This window comes from Spodoptera frugiperda, chromosome 18 (genome assembly GCF_023101765.2).
Source record: "Spodoptera frugiperda isolate SF20-4 chromosome 18, AGI-APGP_CSIRO_Sfru_2.0, whole genome shotgun sequence".
NCBI classification, from domain to species: domain Eukaryota; kingdom Metazoa; phylum Arthropoda; class Insecta; order Lepidoptera; family Noctuidae; genus Spodoptera; species Spodoptera frugiperda.
In genome coordinates, this window is record NC_064229.1 from 7,374,675 (window position 1) to 7,391,913 (window position 17,239).

The window sequence follows — 17,239 nt, forward strand, 5'->3', positions numbered from 1 at the left end:
GTCCTAATAATAGCTTGCAGTACCTACTTCCGTGTTGTCATGTCAAACCACAACAGAAAAAAATCAATTATGAAACTATAGGTCGAGGGAGTGAATAACTCAATAAATATTTATTATAACGACCGTTTAATTATTATAGTAAATAATTACACAACTTGTACAGATTAAGAACAATACTAATACTTAGAAAAAACCTACTCGGCGCGCGGCAGGAGCGTACGTGCGCTCAATCGTACTGTACTCGCGTCACTGGCGGTTAGGGGCGGTGGCGGCGCGGGCGCGGACCCGTGCCGAGCGTCGGGTTAGGGATGGGGTGTGCGCGGACTCGTTAGTGTTACTATTGCGCGCTATAGGCTCCCCCTCCAAGTCACAAAACTTATTTTTTGTGAATTTTTGTTCACCAAGTTATAAGAATTAGTTAAACACAAAATAATTCATAAGTGAATATTTAAATGATACGGGTTAGCGTGAAATTCGTATTCTTGTTATTATGCCTGGGTCAGTCATTTAGCCATCTCCTTTGGTACAGATATAGTTTAGAACCTTAGAAAGGACATAGGATAGTTTTTATTTCAAAAATCTTTAATTTAAGTCCGTTTTTAAACTATTTTTTCAATGCCCTAAGTGAGTATACATCTATTAAATTCAAACGCAGAGCTCATTATGTTGATTTTTGAAGAGTTCTCTGGAATATCTTCTACATCTCATTTTTGAAGAGATTCCGCGAGATCGGGAACTATGTGGTTAAAACCAAAAGGAGATTGACCAATTTGTATGGGACTTTGGCTATTTTTGAACAAGCATTTCAGCTATGTTTGATTTAATAGTTCATATCAGTAAGAATGAAGATACAAACTTAGTTTTGTATCCAGATTTATATTTAGTTTTTTTTTTACATTTTATTGAAGCTGTTTATGCATGAAATAAAACATTTTTTTATTAAAATTCTTTATTAATCTGATTCAAATGTAATTAAAATATGGTCTAGCAACTGGGCAAGTGGATTAATATTTTCCTGGTACCTTGCCCAGCTCAAAAACCAAATATGTAATAGTCATTATATGTGCACAGCAATCTACTGTTCTACGGCCCACCATGCAGTTGCAGCAATATATATACAAAATATGTTTTCCTACTTAATGTGTCTACTATGTATTTTCCCACGCAATAAACTGCAGTTGACTGAAGGGAGCGGGAAACCTTCCAGTAGGCTGCTAGCAGTATTTCTGCATAATTCAATCGTATAGGAACCATCGCCTCTTATGTGTTAGCCATAGTAGGTAGTAGCAGTGAAGAATCAGAATCCATTGAAGACTTAGAAAAACAACACTCACAATGCAAAAGAACAAAGCGAATAATATCTGTCATTTTGACGAAAAACACAACAGATTGACAGCACTGAAGTCAAATTCAAAGTCAACTGACTTGGTTATCATAACAAATACTAAAATAAATGTGATTTTTTATACTGCTAATTGATACAAAGTTATTAGGATCAGACATTTACTAAAATATAAATAAAATTATTGGTAAATTACATTTTTGTTGAGCAGCCTGTTCAAAAATAGCCAGTTTTGGACAATCTCCTTTGCCGGAAGTCACTATTCCACGCGAACGAAGTCGCGGGCAAAAGCTATCCTTAAATATGTACCCACGAAGCCACGGGCCTTGGAGCTCGTTCTTTTTCGATCCCCCTAAATGAGTCACAGGAGAGACCTCAATCATCTGTTTACCATGAGGTGGAACCTGCATGACTGTTTGACTAAAAATCATCTAGGTGTCCCGTGCCATGTGTGTGCGGGAAACACATTATCTTGTAACCCCTGCCCTCTCTGGCGGCTAGAGTGAACTAATTATAATTATGTAGTGGGTACTAAGTGCTTATTGGATATCTACTTAGATAAGTAATTATTTATAGAAATAATATATATTTAGGTATAGAATTTCCGATTAGTCATCGACGTAGATAATGTTTTATTAAACGGATACAGCCATCCAGCGATGTAATCGTAGATTTGTAGATTATTAACATACAGAAAACGATGTGAATATGAGTTAGATCCGTTTTCGTACCCATGGATAGGTCCTATAGATAAGTATACGAGTAGTAAGTACCTACCTACTATGGCCAAGTTTTAAAATAAAAATTGGAAAAGGTAAGTAATCAAAATAGGGAATTTTTACAACATCCCTTGTCGCACGCATAAATACTGCAAGGTTAGCGCAGTACAACGTGTTACGGGTTCGGTTCCCGTACGGAAAATTTCTTTGCGTGATGCACAAATTGTTGTTCCGCGTCTAAGTGTCATGTGTTACGAAACAAGATTCAACAAAACCTAGGTTGAGGGGACATTTAAAAAAGTCAAGAAAATGAAAATAAATACTATAGGTACGACTACGTGAGGTCATAAAAAAATAGAAGAAAAGGTAGGTATTAATTTGCCACCAACTTCAATTAGCATTTAAAAAAAAGGGAAAAGTGCAAAAATACTCACTTTAAAAAAAAATAAAAACTAGTTAATAACGTTTACAATTATTTTATTTACATCAGTACATTCATTTAACATTAACACGCTAATCTGTAAAATATTTCTTTAATGGCTACATGTAAATATTTTTTTACGCATTCTTATTACAAAAATATGTAACAGATTCTATTAATGAAATACATATTTTAACCAGTTGGAATAAAGTTTCAAATGCTAAGTTCAAAAGTCAGTGATTCAATAATTAAGCAGTAAAAAGAGCATATTTAAAAAAATATATAATAAAACAGTTCATCCAATCGATTTTGACTCTTATTTCTATAAAAAGTAAGATCAATGAAGCTAAAAAATGCATTTGCGAAAGGTTTCAAATTTGTTTCTACGACTACCATTCTATAACATGTCATATCTTCAAGGCAATAGAAGTCAAAATCGGTCTACAAAACATAACATACATTTTCCTATGATTATTTTTTTTATTGTAATAAGACGAAGATTCTCTCTCTTTCCAGTCAACAAATTATGTCTATATTAAAATTTAATCTACGCTAATAGGACAAAATAAACATACCTAAAGCTCAAATATGAAATCACTTTTGTAAATTGAAGAAAAAAAATGCAAAAACATCACATTTTAATAAACACATTTTACTGTGTATTTAATTAAAAGAAATATCTTTGGAAAAGAATAATTAATACAAATTTTCAAAAAGAAAAGCACAAATTATATCAGATACAATGAATCAATGTAAGACAAACGAAAAACGAAACCCAGGGAAGTATCCCTATTATATATTTGTAGAACCCTTAGTTATGCATTGATTTGATTGGCCGGGTCGATAGAACCAACCAAACACAGCGCCAAACGCGCTCTCGTTTCGATTACTTTTAACGTAAAGCAAATTCGTACTAAGGGCACAGTTTCCATATACAAAAATAACTTTTAAGTAAATAGCTAGAAACCACATCATTATCTAATCCTTTCAAATATTAAGTAGTGTTTTTAATTTTAAAAGCTTTAGTCAACCAGCAACTAAAAGCAATATGGATACAATATTATGGAAGGTATTTGGAGCTAATATTATTCTCTATGAACAACACAACAAATATCTTACAACTATGTTAGTAATCACATGGAAACAGCTTACAACAACAACTGGCTTATCAATTAAAGTAATATTTTAGACATAGTATCAAATATTTTACTTATAAGTCTAACTCCCGCACTCAGAGACATTTAATGATTATTTATTAATATAAACATTTGTTCAGGACTGGGTTAAGTAATAAGTAACTGTTAAATGACTCTGAGTATGGTGGTAAGGGCTGCTTCACAATGTCTGATCAAGTTTCTGTGTTAGCATGACTAAATAAGTATATTGCTACATGTTATGTGGAAAATAGATCAAATTATCTGTCAGTTACATTAATACAAGTTTATCAGCTATTGTGAAACAAGACCTTAGACATACTAGTTTAATTGGCAACTAAGCTATCACATAATTGCTCTTATATTTCTGTATCTAATATTGTTTACACTTATTTGAAGTTAATAACAATCTCTGCTATCAGTGCCTAAGCTAAGCCATTCAATCTACACTATCACATACATATGTACATGACTTTATGTACAAAACATTTAATAGCATTACAATTAGTTATGTAAGCTTTGCGAGATTTTTATTTAAGTTTTTCTAATCCCCCATAATCATTGGAACAATGACTTGTATTATGGCTTAATTTTAGTATGCACACTCAAACAATATCGCATATTGTTGGCGTGCCAGCATCCTGTTATTTACGTTTGCGGTTCTCATACTCAATGGCTCTCGCTTCAGACACAATCTGCCTCTCCCTAGTCAAGATACCATCAAGTTGATCAGTGAAGGCATCAAAGGAGAATTTTGTCTCAAATCTCTTCAATCCTGCTTCACCAAGCTTCTCACCTAACTCTGGGTTCAGTACCAATTTACTCATGGCTTGGGCAAAGGCTTTACTGTTTGGTTGGCACAAGAAACCTGTCACTTCATTCACTATTGTCTCCGTAGGTCCACCACTGTTCACAGCAATCACTGGCTTCTTGAAGTACATAGCCTCTAAAGGCACAATGCCAAAATGCTCATTAGATGGAGTATACACCAAAGCTCTACAGTTGTATAATAGAGAGACTTTCTCATCATCTTTGGGAGATTTCATAAATGTAATCTTATCCTCTATGTCTAACTCAGCCACCAAATCAGTCAGCTCAATGTAATGCTCCATATTCTCCAAGTTTATTGGGTCAAATCCACCCGCCATTATTAAATGCACCCTGTTCCAGTCTGCCTCATTCAAAATGTGCTTCAAATGCTCAAAAGCTCTTATCGCTAACTGCAGATTCTTCTTCCTCTCATATCTATTTATTGACAAGAATATAAACTTATCAGTCCCCACAGGAACAACCTCTTTTAAAGGCTTTGGTGTTGTCATCTTAAAGTACTCAGTGTTTATAGATGGATAGCAAATGTCAGGTATCTCTTTGATTCTGTGGAATGCATCCTGGTACACCCGTGCAGTATATTTACTATTGACTAGGACTTTGTCTGCCTGTGCTGTCGTCAGCTCCTCCAGCCAGTTCAATGGTGCCCTGTACACCTTTTTCAATAAACCTCCTTCAGAAGTGAGTAGTTTATCGGGATGATGGCAATAAAATACGACGCGGAATGGTCCTCTCGCCATTTTCAAAAATGGAATGCACAGAGATATGAGGTCGCAAAATATGAGGGTCGGTTCTTCTACCGGTATCACGTACCACGCCATGTAAACAGCGGCGTACACCATGCGTACGTAAGCACACGCGGCTTTGAATCTTCCGAATATGGAGCGAGGTATCCAGTCGCCGACAACCGACACAGGAAACGTACCATCCCGTGTTTCAGCGAAGCAGTGCGTAGGATCGTGATGATTCGTGTAAAAGGCTACATCGTGGCCTTTATTCTTGAAAGCAAGCGCCGCGTCTATAACCAGCCGTTCAGCACCACCAATACCTAAATCAGGGTGGAGAAATATTATCTTAACCATTATTACACCGCTTAGTATTTTACCACGTAGTTGAAATCATTGAACCGTGTTAAATTTGGATAAAGACGATTTGTAAATACGACAGAGTACAGAATCGAAAGATAACACAAGTGACACCTTCAACTCAACCTTGAATGACGTTGACTTTACTGACATTCCTAGATCAGTGTTGTATATTACTAAAATACAAGAGGAATGAAGTGTTGTCATTAACAAATATTGCCTAATTTTCCAACTTCTTCAGAAGTGTTGTTTTTGTTTAAGATGCATGACATTGGAAGAAAAATATTGTGATAATTTATTATTCACAAGAAACAGCAATATACAATAAACTTCACAAGTTCTAAACTTTCTTTTCTACGCTTTTTGATGAATTTTATAGCTGTTGTTGTTTATGAACATAATTATATTTTAGGGTTGTTTTGTTGTTGTCAAGAACTTACAACTTTTCTTTTTTTTTTTTTTACATTTAATGGGTCGACGTTTGACCGCTATCTCACCTGATGGTAAGTGATGATGCGGCCTACGGTAGAGCACGTCTGCCCATAAGCAACCTCTTACTAACACTTTTGTTTCATAATCAGACAAACAATAATATTTTTTATGATTGTCAAATAATAAAGCAGAATTTATTGTTATTTCTGTAACTAGTATATGTATACCTAATATTATCGAATCAAGTGGCATCAAAAACCACTTGTAACATTGAATGTTTGCACTTCACTTATAATGCTATGAAATAGATAACATAGCCTCATTGAGTTATTTAATACAAGTTGTGATATTAGAGAAAATAAGGGATTAATCAAACAAGCTTGTTTCCTTCAGCAGTACACATTTTATCATAATTAAACATTGTGATTATAAAAGTAAAAAATAATTATTTACTCAAAAATTATAAAACATTTGAATCAATATCACATATAACTTAGCATAAAATAAAATGAAATAAACAACTACTGAAGGTTATCGGGATGAAAAATTAATTATAATTCATCCTTCCTTTCAATCTTAACGAGATCTACATGGAATGTTAATGTTGCAGACTTGGGAATCTTTGGTGGGGCTCCGGCCTCGCCATAGGCTAAATGAGGCGGAATGACTAGTTTCCTTTGCTCCCCTTCACACATTCCAATTAGACCTTGGTCCCAGCCCTTTATGACTTGTCCTGACCCAAGTGTGAAGGTTAACGGGTTCCCTCGAGGGATTGAGCTATCAAATTCAGTTCCATCTTCTAGTGTACCCTGAAAATATTAAGTATCACTCATTAAAATCAGTCAGAATCAATCTTATCAGAATATCGAATAGCCTGAACAAGAGGTTATATCTCATTGAAGATTACTCTGTTATTAAATTGTTAATAGTTACCGTATAATGCATATGAAGAAGATCTCCCTTTTTACTTTTTATCGGACATTCGCTAGGCCTTTTCTTGACTCCAATTTGCAGCTTTTTAGCAGACGAATCCCCGATCACTACATGAGATATTACACTCATAAAAACTAACACAAATAGTGCAATTTTACATATTGAAATAAATGCAGGCTTCATGTTTGTTTAGAAGCTGTTATTATATTTATAAATACTGATAGAAATCAAAATTAATTCACGCAATTTAACCAACCGAGTGATTAATTATTGTCAATTTGACGTGACGTGCAGCAGTCAACGTCAAAGTTGTCCTACCATAGAAATTATTATCATGAATGACTGCATAGACAATTAGTATTATTAAGCGCATCCAGCTCTAGGCTCTTTCACAGCTTTTACGGTTTTAGCGTTCAGTTCACATCACTCAAAGGCACCTCCAGTCATTGTCAATAATGTAATATTGTCATTTGTCATTGACTGATTTGTTAGAAATTAGCAAAATAAACAGCAGATTATTCTAATATAATAATACTATGACTTATTAGTGTACTGTGTAAATAATATTAAAATTAATAATTAAATAAGATCCTGTCGCCATGGCGCTCAATGACCATGAATTACAGAAATATCAGAAATTCTTACTTAATAGGCAATCGTCTTATTCGAAACTCGCCGAAAGTATTGAAAATTGTCTAAAAAGTGAGGATAAAGTGGCAAAACACTTTCTGCATAAAGTAATGGTAAGTTTTGTTACCTATTTTTGATCTTATAGTCTGAGTTTTGATCTGATAGATAAAAAAATAAGTTTTCTTGCACTTCACTTTTAAATCTACATTAGTTACAAATGTAAACATTTACAGCATCTGTTGTATATTGAGAACAGTTGAGAAATGTCTAAATACTTTACAACTATAATTTTATATCATAAAGTTAGTAAAGTTAAGTTATACCTACACATAAAAATAGAAATACCTAAGTCCTCATTATTTCTGTTTTAATCCACAGATACACAACTGGCAACATACTTTACAGCAATTATTCGAAAGAATGCACACATACTTTGGAGTAGCAATAATACCTATAAACTGTTCTACTCAAGGCGACATAGCAACATTCTACACTTCAAGTTTGACCGTTATATCTGAAATAATTAAGTTCGACTTCATGTTTCCATATTGTCGGACTATGTACAACATAGATATTTTATTCTACGATAAAACCTCCATGGACTTCTTTGGAAAGATGATCACCGTTGATGAGGTTGTAAATAGTGTTGTGAGCCGGAGATTTAATGAGATGTGCGAGTTGGACTTATCTAATTTCTGTGATGATCCTGGTAAGTTTAGACAACTTGTTATTATTTCATACAATTATTTCTTTTTTGATTTAGATTTAGATTTCAGCCATGATCGAATCCCCTGCAGGGCAAAGGCCTCCCAACCCACCTTCCACTCCTCTCTGTTTAAAGCTTTTTGCGGCCAATCCTTGTCATAGCTGTTGAGTTCGTCCCGCCATCTCCTTTTGGGCCTGCCGCGACGTCTGTGGACGTTGAGCGGGCTCCACTCAGTAGTGAGTTTTGCCCACCGCTCGTCCGACATGCGGCAGACGTGACCAGCCCAATTCCACTTCAAGCTGGCGGCTTTATGACCAACGTCGATGATTTTAGTCATGGAGCGCAGCGTGGTGTTTCTTAGTCTATCCGACAGTCGAACTCCTAAGATACTGCGCTCCATGGCCCGCTGGCAAACCTTGAGTTTGGACTTCTGATGTTGTGTCAAAGACCAAGTTTGAGCGCCATAGGTTAGAAGGGCAGAATACACACGTCCATGAGTTTCTTCTTAAGTGCTAATGGAAGGTTTCCTTTCATTATTACGTCCCCCATGGACCAATAGCTCTTCCAGGCGTTTTCGGTGCGTCTAGCAACTTCTCTTTCTTGTCTCGCCTGGAAAGAGACTATTTGGCCCAGATAGATGTATTCATGGACGTATTCTATTTCTGCGCCATCTACTTCTAGCCTATATTTTATACTGTTGGTCATTAGTTTGGTCTTCGACATGTTCATCTTCAGTCCAACCTCAAGGCTCGCCCCGCTGAGTTCGTTGATCATGCCGCCTAGCTCAGATGCTGAAGAAGAGAAGAGTACTATGTCGTCGGCGAAACGGAGGTTTGTTAACCTTTTCTCCCCGACGACAACGCCCTTCGTACTCCAGCACGCTGAAAGTTTTTGAAACCTCTTCAAGGGTTGCGGTGAAGAGTTTCGGAGATAGCGGGTCGCCTTGTTTGACTCCCTTAGAAATAGGGAAGGATTGGCCGAGTTTGTGTAGTTTTATTGCTGCGGTACTTTTGAGGTATATGTTCTGAAGCAAGTTAATGTAGGTGGGGTGGATGTCTTGGTTGTGTAGTGCTGTAAATATTGATGAATGGGTGAGACTGTCGAACGCTTTGGAATAATCTATGAACGCTATGTATAGTGGGAGATTAAATTCGGAATATTTCTCTATAATCTGGTTCAGAGTGTGTAGATGGTCCGTGGTAGAGAGGCCACGACGAAAGCCTGCTTGTTCAGCCGGTTGTTGTTGGTCCAATTTGCCAGATATTCTATTCTCTAGTACCTTGATAAATGCCTTATATAGGTGAGATACTAGACTAATTGGTCGATAGTTAGCCAAATCTGATTTGTCTCCTTTCTTGTGTAGTATTATGATATTTGAGTGGCAAAAGGTTTTGGGTAAAGTTCCGGTTTTTAATATGGTGTTAAACAGATTAGTGATATGGGGCAACAGAATTGGTTCTCCTATTTTTAGGGCTTCTGTGGTGATACCATCTTCACCTGGGGTTTTGCTGTATTTCATACTTAGCAAGGCTTGGTGGACTTCATGGCTTCACTTCATTTCTTTTTGTGTATGAAAATATTCTAACTGCTAAGACTTGCAATTAAGGGTTGAACAGGCTTGACTTAGTTAAAGTTTAATGAACATCTTTTCTTTTTCAGAATTTACAAGTAAAAGAATATTTTTCTTTAAAATTTCTCTACTTGCCAATTTCAAAATATTGATGCTGAGAATGGGAAGAGATACAAAGATTTTGAATTTAAGTCATAATAACTTAAGGTATGTGATTTTATTATTTTTTACTGTAGTACAATTTCATGTTCATTTTAATATGTGCACCTGCAGCCTTCAGAATTTGCATTTGAATTTTTTGCATGATACACTTAACATGGATTATAATATATTTTGTGGAAACACATCATTGTTTTGTGTGTTAACAAACACAATTTAATTTCAGTGTAGTACCACTAGATGTGTTGAACTTCTTCATTAAGGCAGATTTGACTGCTGTAAACTTTAGCTACAACAATGTAAGTTTTTAAAGTATTTAGTTTTATTCTGTGATTTTAGAAAGTACCATTATTTTAACTTAATACGCATTTTAAGATAGTTTTTATCTTTTGTAACCATCATTCAGGACGAACACTAACCAATGGTTACCATTTAGTATTTGTATTGATTCCATTGGTTTTTTTTTACCTACAAATGCAAACTAAATAGCTTGGCTGACTCAACATGTTATGTTAAATACATAATTGATATTTTTCATTTTCCCATCCCCTAAGTTATAAGCTTAATAATACTAGTAAACCTGTATATTTAATGTTACATGTAAACTAGAATCAACATGACAAATCATAATCAAATCTAATTAATCATTGATTAATTCTACAGATTCCTTCAATTGCTGAATTATCAAGAGTCAGTAGTAAGATAGAGAAGCTCTGGCTGGAAGGCAATCCTTTGTGTGCGGACTTAGATCCTGTGACCTATGTCAAAACAGTTACTATGAAGTTTCCAAGATTGACTGAGCTGGTAAATTATTAGTTTATTATGTTTTTTCTGTTTGCAAGTGATTCTGCCAAGCAAACGGTTTCAAGTTTAAAAAGTTCCAGTCTATACCAGGGTTGTTACGAATGCGTAAATTTAGACACCCGCGGATGCGGATTATTTGAAGCTCACATCCGCGGATGCGGATTTTGAGTGCATAAGTAACTGAATAAACATTTTTAAACCCTTCCGCGAGTAACTGTTATTGCTTATATTGTACTCCGATTTCTCTGGATCATTTTTATTTATTGTAAAGTAATTCCATATACTGCTTTTTACTGGTGGCGACATTTCACTCAATATATCAAAAAACTATGAAATAAAGCGTAAAGTCACTAATCACTGTAACTATAAAATTATCAACGAGAAAAAACACGACAAACAAAACCTGTAGGATCTTGTTACCAACCAATAAGTGTGTTCCTATTCGTCATTTACCGAATGAAGTTAGCCATTACCAAAACAAACGCGAAGCACGAGCCAATCTGGCTCCGCCCACTTTCTTTACAATCTACATCCGTAAAAATTCCGCATTGATCAATGCGGATGCGAATGTGAATGCAGATGTCTGAATTAATGCGAACATTCCGCATTTGTAGATGCCGATGCGAATATTTGTAACACCCCTGGTCTACACATACATGAAAATGTTGTATATGGCAGTACATCTAGAATTTAAATAGTATTAGGGACTATTTTTATGGTTTAGCTAGAGGTTTTGCGACTTTGCTCATGTCTAGTCTACACCACGATACGCCACTGTTTATTTTAATGATCCTTCCAGTTATTAAAGACATAAACACACACATTTAAATATATTCTATTCTTTCAGGACGGCATACCACTAAATCAGAATGGTATAGTCTATCCATTCTACAGAAACTATCTGTGTGATCCGGACAGGAAGACTAAGATGTTGGTTGAAAAATTCGTCACATTATATTTCTCCAACTATGACCAGCCGCCGAAGATACGTAAGAAAAAGATTGAGCCGCTGTATGATGATAAAGCTGTGTTTACGTTGTCGTGCGACTTGTCCGGTGAGTTGATAATTATGAATATCTATGATTCAGGTGTAAGTCTTAACCTACCAGTCTTTGTGCGGATGGTATCTTTGGTCAGCTAACTGCGACCTTCAAGTCGTCTGCCAAGCATTAGAGATAAAGGCATATTCTCACACGCAGAAGCGGCGCATAGTTTATAGATTATTCTTTGCTTGAAGGAAACTATTCTTTGAAAAAATCGTACCTAACCTCACGCCTGACTACCGTGGGGGTAGACAGAGACAATGGAACGCCAATTGCTACAATTCTTACACTACTACTACACACTAAAAGACTAATGACTGAGAGGTCTCAGTCATTAGTCTTTTTATGCATGTTCGTCGGTTAAAGGTACTTTTAATTTGGCCCTTCTTTAATATATCGCTAATCTGGTCGCTATACGTCTTACGTCCTTCCGTCTAAGGTGCCCTCGATAATAAACATTTATTTTTCAATTCCAGAGGCGGATAAATTATACTACCACTACACACAGTGCTCGCGCAATATGATGAACCCTTCAAAACGGCAACCGTACGTGCAGGGAGCCAAGACGTGCACGACTAAACAACACATCAGCAATATGCTCTCCACCTTCCCTGAGACACTGCATGACAGGAGCACCTTTACCGTCGATGTACTTGAACATAATGTGAGTAGTTTATTTTATTTTAGCCACGGTCGTCCCACTGCAGGGCAAAAGCCACCCTACATCCTTCCACTCCTCTCTTTGTAGAGCTTTCTGTGACTAATCCTTATGGTAGTTCTTAAATATATGATTTTTCTTAAGTTTTTTTGTTACCCGAGTGATAATTATATAAATGACTAGCAAACCCGGCGAACTTCGTTTCGCCACCAATGATTTTCCCTGTTTTCCTGCAATTTTTCCTGAATTTTCTTTGCTATAAACCTCACGGAGCCCGAGACCTTTCCAACGAATGTAAAACCGTGGAAATCGGTTCGTGCGTTCTGGAGTTATAGCGTCAGGAAGGAAAACCCGACTTATTTTTATATAATAGACTAGCAAACCCGGCGAACTCCGTTTCGCCACCAATGCTTTTCCCTGTTTTCCTTCTTTTCTCTTAAATTTTTCCTGAATTTTCTTTGCTATAAACCTTACGGAGCCCGAGACGTTTCCAACGAATGCAAAACCGTGGAAATCGGTTCGTGCGTTCTGGAGTTATAGCGTCAGGAAGGAAAACCCGACTTATTTTTATATTATAGATATATGTATGTAAAATATTACACATTTGCTGCTAATATTCCTTTAGGTTAATATGTCGGATTATGTAATGCCAGTATCATGTTAAATAGATTTTATTTCATTGCAGAAAAAGTCACTTCAAGTTATTATTGATGGAATTTTCAAAGAAAAGTATAGCGGGACTATGTTTCAATTCAGAAGGACATTTATTTTCACTATCTATACTATTAAGGATAACTCTGTATATCATATTACGAATGATATCTACTCTATTACGTATCCTAGTAAGGAAATGATGAATGTTAGCTTTCAGGTAAGTTTCTTTTTCTTTTTATGGAACACGAGCAGACCTATCACCTGATGGTAAGCAATCGCCGCCGCCCATGGACACTTGAAACACCAGAGGCGTTACAAGTGCGTTGCCGGCCTTTTGGAGGTTGGGAATTTAAGGGTTTTTGGGAAATCGGGGATTGGGAAGATTGGGAATGGAGGAATTGGGCCTCCGGTAACCTCACTCACACAACGAAATACACGTACAAACAAACGCAAGCGTTGTTTCCCGTCGGTTTTCGATGAGGCCGTGGTATCACTCCGTACGAGCCGTCGAAATTAGTAACCGATCTTAACCCAAAATGTTCGGATGGAGAATTTGGACTGATATGGTGATGAATTTGTTCCTATATTTGTTTCAGCATCCAATAAGGAATATGAATTCTCTATCACTTATAAATCCTACTCCTGAAGAAAGCGATGCGCTAATCAATGCTTTTCAGCATCTAACACAGCTGAGGAAAACTGAAGTTGAATTGTAAGTATGCTCATTACATAGAACGAAGTACATACTTTCTAATCAGGAAAGGAAAACCCTCGCCTGCATTTATAATAGGTGTTTTGGCTTTTAATGCAATAAGGTGGTGTGAGAAATACATTAACACATTCAGTGCCACCGACTCGCCAGGAGAGTCCACGTAAATTTTATTTCAGTGCCATAGATTCGCATCCCCCACGCAATTCTTTAGATCAGGTTATGTTTAGTCTTCAGTATTATTTAAAGCAGAAAATTCACCTGCATTTTGGAAAGAAATAGCAAAAACATTGAACTCGCTGGGCGAGTCGACGGCACTGGAATAAAATTTACATGGACACGAGTTGGTGGCACTGAATGTGTTAAAATGTATAAAAAAATATGCTCGACAGGAGAGGGGTTTTGAGCTTTACTAGAATTGGGAATGGAACCCTGTAGTATCGTTTGCGATTGCCAATGCGAAGAGTATTTTTTTGTAAATGAAATATTACATTTTATTTAAATATTTGTATTTTTCATTTCAGGCGCCTTAAATACCACGGCTGGGATATCCGGGATGCGTTGAAAAGCTTTGTGGCAGATGCAAAAAGTAAAAATATGCCATCAGATTTGTTTATGGATTCTGATTTCTCTGACAGTTCTTCACTGTTGGACGAAGTTGATTAAATAGAAAATAATATAATATATTCATATAAAATATTAAATTCTTTCATTTATTTCTGAGAAAATATTTTTTTAATTAAAATATACAATGTGATAGGTGTGGGACTTCTAACCCGTTAAGGCTGAGTACTACATCTAATTTTATCGACAAAAAAGTAATATGGGGGTTTGAAACCCCTATTGAAAATATTGAAAAATTGCGATTTTTTCGGTAAAGATTATTCAGAAATTATTTTTTTTCTCACCAAAACATTATCAAACATATGAAAAAAGTAATGAATTAGTTAGCCAAGGTTATTAGCTACCGTTTGTCGTTTTTTTTTGTTTCTACGACGCATATAGCCTTTGATATCACATAAAGTAAGAAAAATATTAAAATAGCCATAATTTTAAGGGGAGGGGATTCGACCCCTTCGACCCCCGACTTTTGTCCATAAAATTAGATGTAGTACTCAGCCTTAACGGGTTAGAAGTCCGAACCCTATCACATTGTATATTTCTAACCTCTAACATTCCTCGTTATACATATAATTAGTACGTATAAAAAAAATGCTTTAAATCTCATACTATTTCGTTCTACCAACCTAATTATTATGTCGCTATTGTCGCTAATGTCATCAAATAAAAAAATATTGCATTTAAACATTATAATGAAGTATTCCTTTTAAAATTGTACTAATTTAGTCGATTAGTATTATTATTTGATATGCCAAAAACCTTGTATCCAAACCGTAAACTCGTAAAAAAATAGTCTATGTCTCTACTGTCTATGAAATTGTCAATGTCAAGTAGTGAAATCGTCAATCAATCGTGCGTGTTTAGCAACAAAGAATCATAAAAATAAAAATCTGAACTGTATTCAGAGTTCTAGCTTGATTTTATAAAATAAATTGACATTAATTCAAAATGGCTAATAATTCTATGGGACAAGGCGCTAATATGCCGACGATAGGCACGATAAATCAGGGGACTATTCAGTACGTAAACAATCCGATTCAGAGTCCTCAGCTGCAGGCTACCTCGATCCAGGGCTCGCCATCACAGCACAGTCCTATGGGTACACAGTCCCAAGTTGGAGCTAAAGCCAACCAGAGCGGCGCTGGAGATCAGACCACACAGGTATGCATACACACACATATTTGTGCTGAGCTACTTTCGACCTACCCTATGGTATTTTTCTGGGGTAATAAAAGAAAATCCTATGTTCTAAAGTAGTATCAGCCTCATTTCAATTAGTACTTTATTGATTAATTATGAATAATTATCAATAATGAAAATTAGGTACTTAGCACTGAATAATATTTGGGGATACTTAAAATGCCACAAAATAACACTAAAAATTAACATGACATTGTCATATGAACCTTAATTTTCATAATTTTATGTAACCAGCAGATACTATCTATTTACCCCTAGTATGCGGATATATGGATACTAGCAAACACATTGTGATTCGCACAGATCTGCACTCTAGCATACTAAGGATTTAAAGATGAACCTACCATATATACCTTTTTAATAACAACAACAATATACAATTCCAGCTGCTAAGCCGGCCCCGTCTTCAAGAACTGGTCCGAGAGGTGGACCCCACAGTGCAGCTTGATGAAGAAGTTGAGGAGATGTTGCTGCAGCTTGCCGATGACTTCATTGACACCACCCTGAATGCCGCTTGTGCCATGGCTAAGCACCGGCATGCACCTAATGTGGAGTTGAAGGATGTTCAACTTCATTTGGGTGAGTAGTCAAACTTGACTCATTTTGTTGGTCTAGTCAAATTAACTCAGGAAATAATAATATACACTACTTACATTCAGATTCAGAATCACAATTTTATAAGATTCTGTCCATTTTATCAGAGCAAGATTCCTGCTTATGTATAGTATTATATAGTTTACCACCATAGTCATTTAATGGTTACTTATTCGGAACCAAATCGTTACTAACGAATAGTTTAAGTAATTGTTCAATGTCTCCTGAGTACGGCAGTTAGTATAACAGTACATATTTACAATATAATGATTAAATTAGATATAACATAATTGCAATTCTCTCTCATTATATTATTTATCTTTGTGTTCCTTTAAATATAAATCAAGACTCATAAAATGTTATTGATATTCCAGAACGACAATGGAACATGTGGATCCCAGGATTCGGTAACGATGAGCTGCGGCCGTACAAGCGTGCAGCTGTCACTGAAGCACACAGGCAGCGCATGGCACTCATCCGCAAGACCATCAAGAAGTATTAATACCTACAAATATTGTCTGTGGTTTTTGTTTATAAATGTTTAGGTTATTGTTTTTGGTTAAGATGTAATTTTAGGCTAAGATTGATTAAAGAAATTTCAATTTTTTTTACTTAATTACTTTGTTTTTTATTTATTGTTATACAAATAACCCTTCCGTGAAAACACCAGGTATTTCTGATTGTGTTATCTGCCTCCTGCCTCAGTCTGTATTATTTTCATCTTTTACTTGAAGGTCTCCTGTACCCCATATCTATATTTTAAATTATACAAGGCATACCATACAGGGAAACCTCTTATGACTTAATTTAAACCACATATTTGTCATCTTGACTGACAATGCACGAAGAATGAGCGAAATAGTAGTTGAGCCAAAAAGTGCGTTATTCTCTCTGAGCTAATTTGAACACTCTTTAAAAATCGGCATTATAACAGGGGCCTTACGGCCTTATAGACGGACGGCGCTATACAACCTACA

At 35.9% G+C, this 17,239-nt stretch overlaps 4 protein-coding genes across 4 annotated transcripts; 2 read left to right on the forward strand and 2 right to left on the reverse strand.

Moving 5' to 3' along the window:
- Positions 1–2,521: 2,521 nt before the first annotated feature.
- On the reverse strand, positions 2,522–5,698 carry LOC118278149 (alpha-1,3/1,6-mannosyltransferase ALG2). The gene has a single exon (XM_035597236.2). It carries the CDS (start codon positions 5,544–5,546, stop codon positions 4,281–4,283), a length of 1,266 nt encoding a protein of 421 aa, XP_035453129.2. The 5' UTR covers positions 5,547–5,698; the 3' UTR covers positions 2,522–4,280.
- A 663-nt stretch (positions 5,699–6,361) lies between these two features.
- LOC118278150 (peptidyl-prolyl cis-trans isomerase FKBP2) lies at positions 6,362–7,211 on the reverse strand. The gene is made up of 2 exons (XM_035597237.2): positions 6,915–7,211; positions 6,362–6,790 (listed from the first exon to the last, which is right to left on the reverse strand). The coding sequence occupies exons 1-2, from the start codon at positions 7,095–7,097 to the stop codon at positions 6,533–6,535; spliced, it is 441 nt and encodes a 146-aa protein (XP_035453130.1). The 5' UTR covers positions 7,098–7,211; the 3' UTR covers positions 6,362–6,532.
- Positions 7,212–7,368: 157 nt separating this feature from the next.
- LOC118278151 (nuclear RNA export factor 2) lies at positions 7,369–14,551 on the forward strand. The gene is made up of 10 exons (XM_050700194.1): positions 7,369–7,657; positions 7,923–8,253; positions 9,910–10,027; positions 10,206–10,278; positions 10,643–10,783; positions 11,631–11,838; positions 12,303–12,490; positions 13,170–13,355; positions 13,735–13,850; positions 14,372–14,551. Exons 1-10 carry the CDS (start codon positions 7,514–7,516, stop codon positions 14,511–14,513), a joined length of 1,647 nt encoding a protein of 548 aa, XP_050556151.1. The 5' UTR covers positions 7,369–7,513; the 3' UTR covers positions 14,514–14,551.
- A 731-nt stretch (positions 14,552–15,282) lies between these two features.
- LOC118277939 (transcription initiation factor TFIID subunit 12) lies at positions 15,283–16,878 on the forward strand. The gene is made up of 3 exons (XM_035596967.2): positions 15,283–15,629; positions 16,055–16,247; positions 16,637–16,878. The coding sequence occupies exons 1-3, from the start codon at positions 15,417–15,419 to the stop codon at positions 16,762–16,764; spliced, it is 534 nt and encodes a 177-aa protein (XP_035452860.1). The 5' UTR covers positions 15,283–15,416; the 3' UTR covers positions 16,765–16,878.
- Positions 16,879–17,239: the final 361 nt, after the last annotated feature.

Bases quoted from the DNA above. Each gene is read 5' to 3' on its own strand.
- LOC118278149 (XM_035597236.2), bottom strand. From the start codon at position 5,546: ATGGTTAAGATAATATTTCTCCACCCTGATTTAGGTATTGGTGGTGCT.
- LOC118278150 (XM_035597237.2), bottom strand. From the start codon at position 7,097: ATGAAGCCTGCATTTATTTCAATATGTAAAATTGCACTATTTGTGTTA. The intron at 6,791-6,914 runs GTAACTATTAAC...TAATATTTTCAG, and splicing joins TTCTTCATATGCATTATACG to GGTACACTAGAAGATGGAAC.
- LOC118278151 (XM_050700194.1), top strand. From the start codon at position 7,514: ATGGCGCTCAATGACCATGAATTACAGAAATATCAGAAATTCTTACTT. The intron at 11,839-12,302 runs GTGAGTTGATAA...TTTCAATTCCAG, and splicing joins GTTGTCGTGCGACTTGTCCG to AGGCGGATAAATTATACTAC. The intron at 12,491-13,169 runs GTGAGTAGTTTA...ATTTCATTGCAG, and splicing joins TCGATGTACTTGAACATAAT to AAAAAGTCACTTCAAGTTAT.
- LOC118277939 (XM_035596967.2), top strand. From the start codon at position 15,417: ATGGCTAATAATTCTATGGGACAAGGCGCTAATATGCCGACGATAGGC. The intron at 15,630-16,054 runs GTATGCATACAC...ATACAATTCCAG, and splicing joins CTGGAGATCAGACCACACAG to CTGCTAAGCCGGCCCCGTCT. The intron at 16,248-16,636 runs GTGAGTAGTCAA...TTGATATTCCAG, and splicing joins GGATGTTCAACTTCATTTGG to AACGACAATGGAACATGTGG.